General features: G+C 44.7%; 1 protein-coding gene and 1 non-coding gene across 2 annotated transcripts; both read left to right on the plus strand.

Annotated features, from left to right (window-relative positions):
• The first annotated feature begins 519 nt into the window (after window positions 1-519).
• ETH_t00000002 lies at window positions 520-590 on the plus strand. Its single transcript has one exon. It is a non-coding gene (tRNA).
• A 614-nt stretch (window positions 591-1,204) lies between these two features.
• Window positions 1,205-1,489, plus strand: ETH_00040545 (uncharacterized protein; the record flags this gene model as incomplete). The annotated part of the gene is made up of 1 exon (XM_013375948.1): window positions 1,205-1,489. The coding sequence occupies one exon, from the start codon at window positions 1,205-1,207 to the stop codon at window positions 1,487-1,489; it is 285 nt and encodes a 94-aa protein (XP_013231402.1).
• Window positions 1,490-1,646: the final 157 nt, after the last annotated feature.

A 1,646-nucleotide genomic window follows, 5' to 3' on the forward strand; every position in this document is an offset into this window, starting at 1 on the left:
TATATCTTTTTTGCTGGCTTTTATATATTTAAAATAAAACAATTTGTTGAATATTTAGACTTAGACTTGAAACTCAAACCCTAAACCCTAAACCCTAGGGGGTGCAGTGGTGGTTCACCGAAGGTTGGAGTGTACAGACAGCCGAGAAAACATTGAAAAATGGATATTTGAAATGGAGATGTGGGAAATTTTGGCAAAAAAGAAGAAAATAAATAAAAAAACAAAATTAACCATTTAATTCAACTTTGTGAGCTTTTAAACCCTGAAAAGTCTTCAAATCCACAAATTTGGCTTTCCTCTTTTCCCCGAGGGTTTAGGGTATAGGGTTTGGGGTGTACGTACACCCCACGCGCTACAGCACAGAAAACTTGAAATGAAGATTTCGGAAGTGAAAGAATTGGAGGAACAAAAGAATAAAAGAATCTAAATAAATAAAATAAATGAATAAATAAATGAAATGAACAAATGAAAGAAACAAAACAAGTAAAAGAAACGCCCTAGCAAAAAACCTTCTCCCACGCGTTTGTGGTCTAGTGGTAGAATACCTCGTTGCCATCGAGGTGACCCGGGTTCGATTCCCGGCAGACGCAGCTGCGCTTTTTTGGTTTCCTTTCATTTTTGTTCATTTTTGTTTATTTTTATTTATTTCCAAGTTAATTTTTGTTTATTTTTATCCTTTTTGTTTCGTTTTGTTTATTTTTAATTGTCTTTGTTTATTTTTTGTTCCTTTTTGTTTATTTTTGTGCTTTCATTGTCTTCCTTTTGCTTCTTTTTGGCTTTTTCGTTTCTTTTTATTTCTTTTTGTGTCTTGTTTCTTTTTCTTTTTGAGCTCTTTGTATTGCCTCTTAAAATGTTTCTTGCTGATGCAGCAGATTCAAACGGGCAGCAAAACAACTAAGTGGCTTCGCTGCTGGAGCAGCAGCACCACCACCACCAGCTTGCTGCTGCTGCTGCTGCGCGCCCACACAGTTGCTGCTGCAAAGAGATCTAAATTGTTTAGGCAGCAAAACTAGCTCATGTGGAAGCAGCAGCAGCAACAGGGGCTCATGTTGCTGCTGCCTACATTGCTTCTGCAGCTGTAATAGCAGCAGCAGCACCTGCTGCTGCTGCTGCTGCTGTTTACGGCAGCAGCACGAAGTCTCCATCGGCGAAGAGCCGCTCATAAACTGCATCACCAATTTGGTATCTGCAAACAAATAAAAAAATGTCCCCTGGACCCTTAGCAGCAGCAGCAGCAGCAGCAGCAGCGACAGGCGAAGCAGCAGCAGCAGCAGTAGCACAGGAAGCAGCAGCGTCCCATCCACTGCACTGGCAGCAACACTGGCTTCCCGGTAGCAGCATCTCACCCAAATCAGCAGCAGCAGCAGCAGCATCAGCAGCAGCAGCATCAGCAGCTCGAACCCAGACAGCCCAGCAACAGCAGCAACAACAACAGCAGGAACAGCAGCAGCAGCAGCAGCAGCCGCCCTCCCACACTGCTGCAAAATAGCCCAGCGAGCCCCAAAGCAGCAGCACCACCACCACCACCAACAGCAGCAGCAGCACCACCACCAACAGCAGCAGCAGCACCACCATCGCAGCAGCACCACGACCACCAGCAGCAGCAGCAGCAGCAACAGCACCAACAGCAGCAGCAGCAGCAGCAG

Source organism: Eimeria tenella, genomic scaffold (assembly GCF_000499545.2).
Source record: "Eimeria tenella Houghton genomic scaffold, Eth_scaff3014, whole genome shotgun sequence".
NCBI classification, from domain to species: Eukaryota; Apicomplexa; class Conoidasida; order Eucoccidiorida; family Eimeriidae; genus Eimeria; species Eimeria tenella.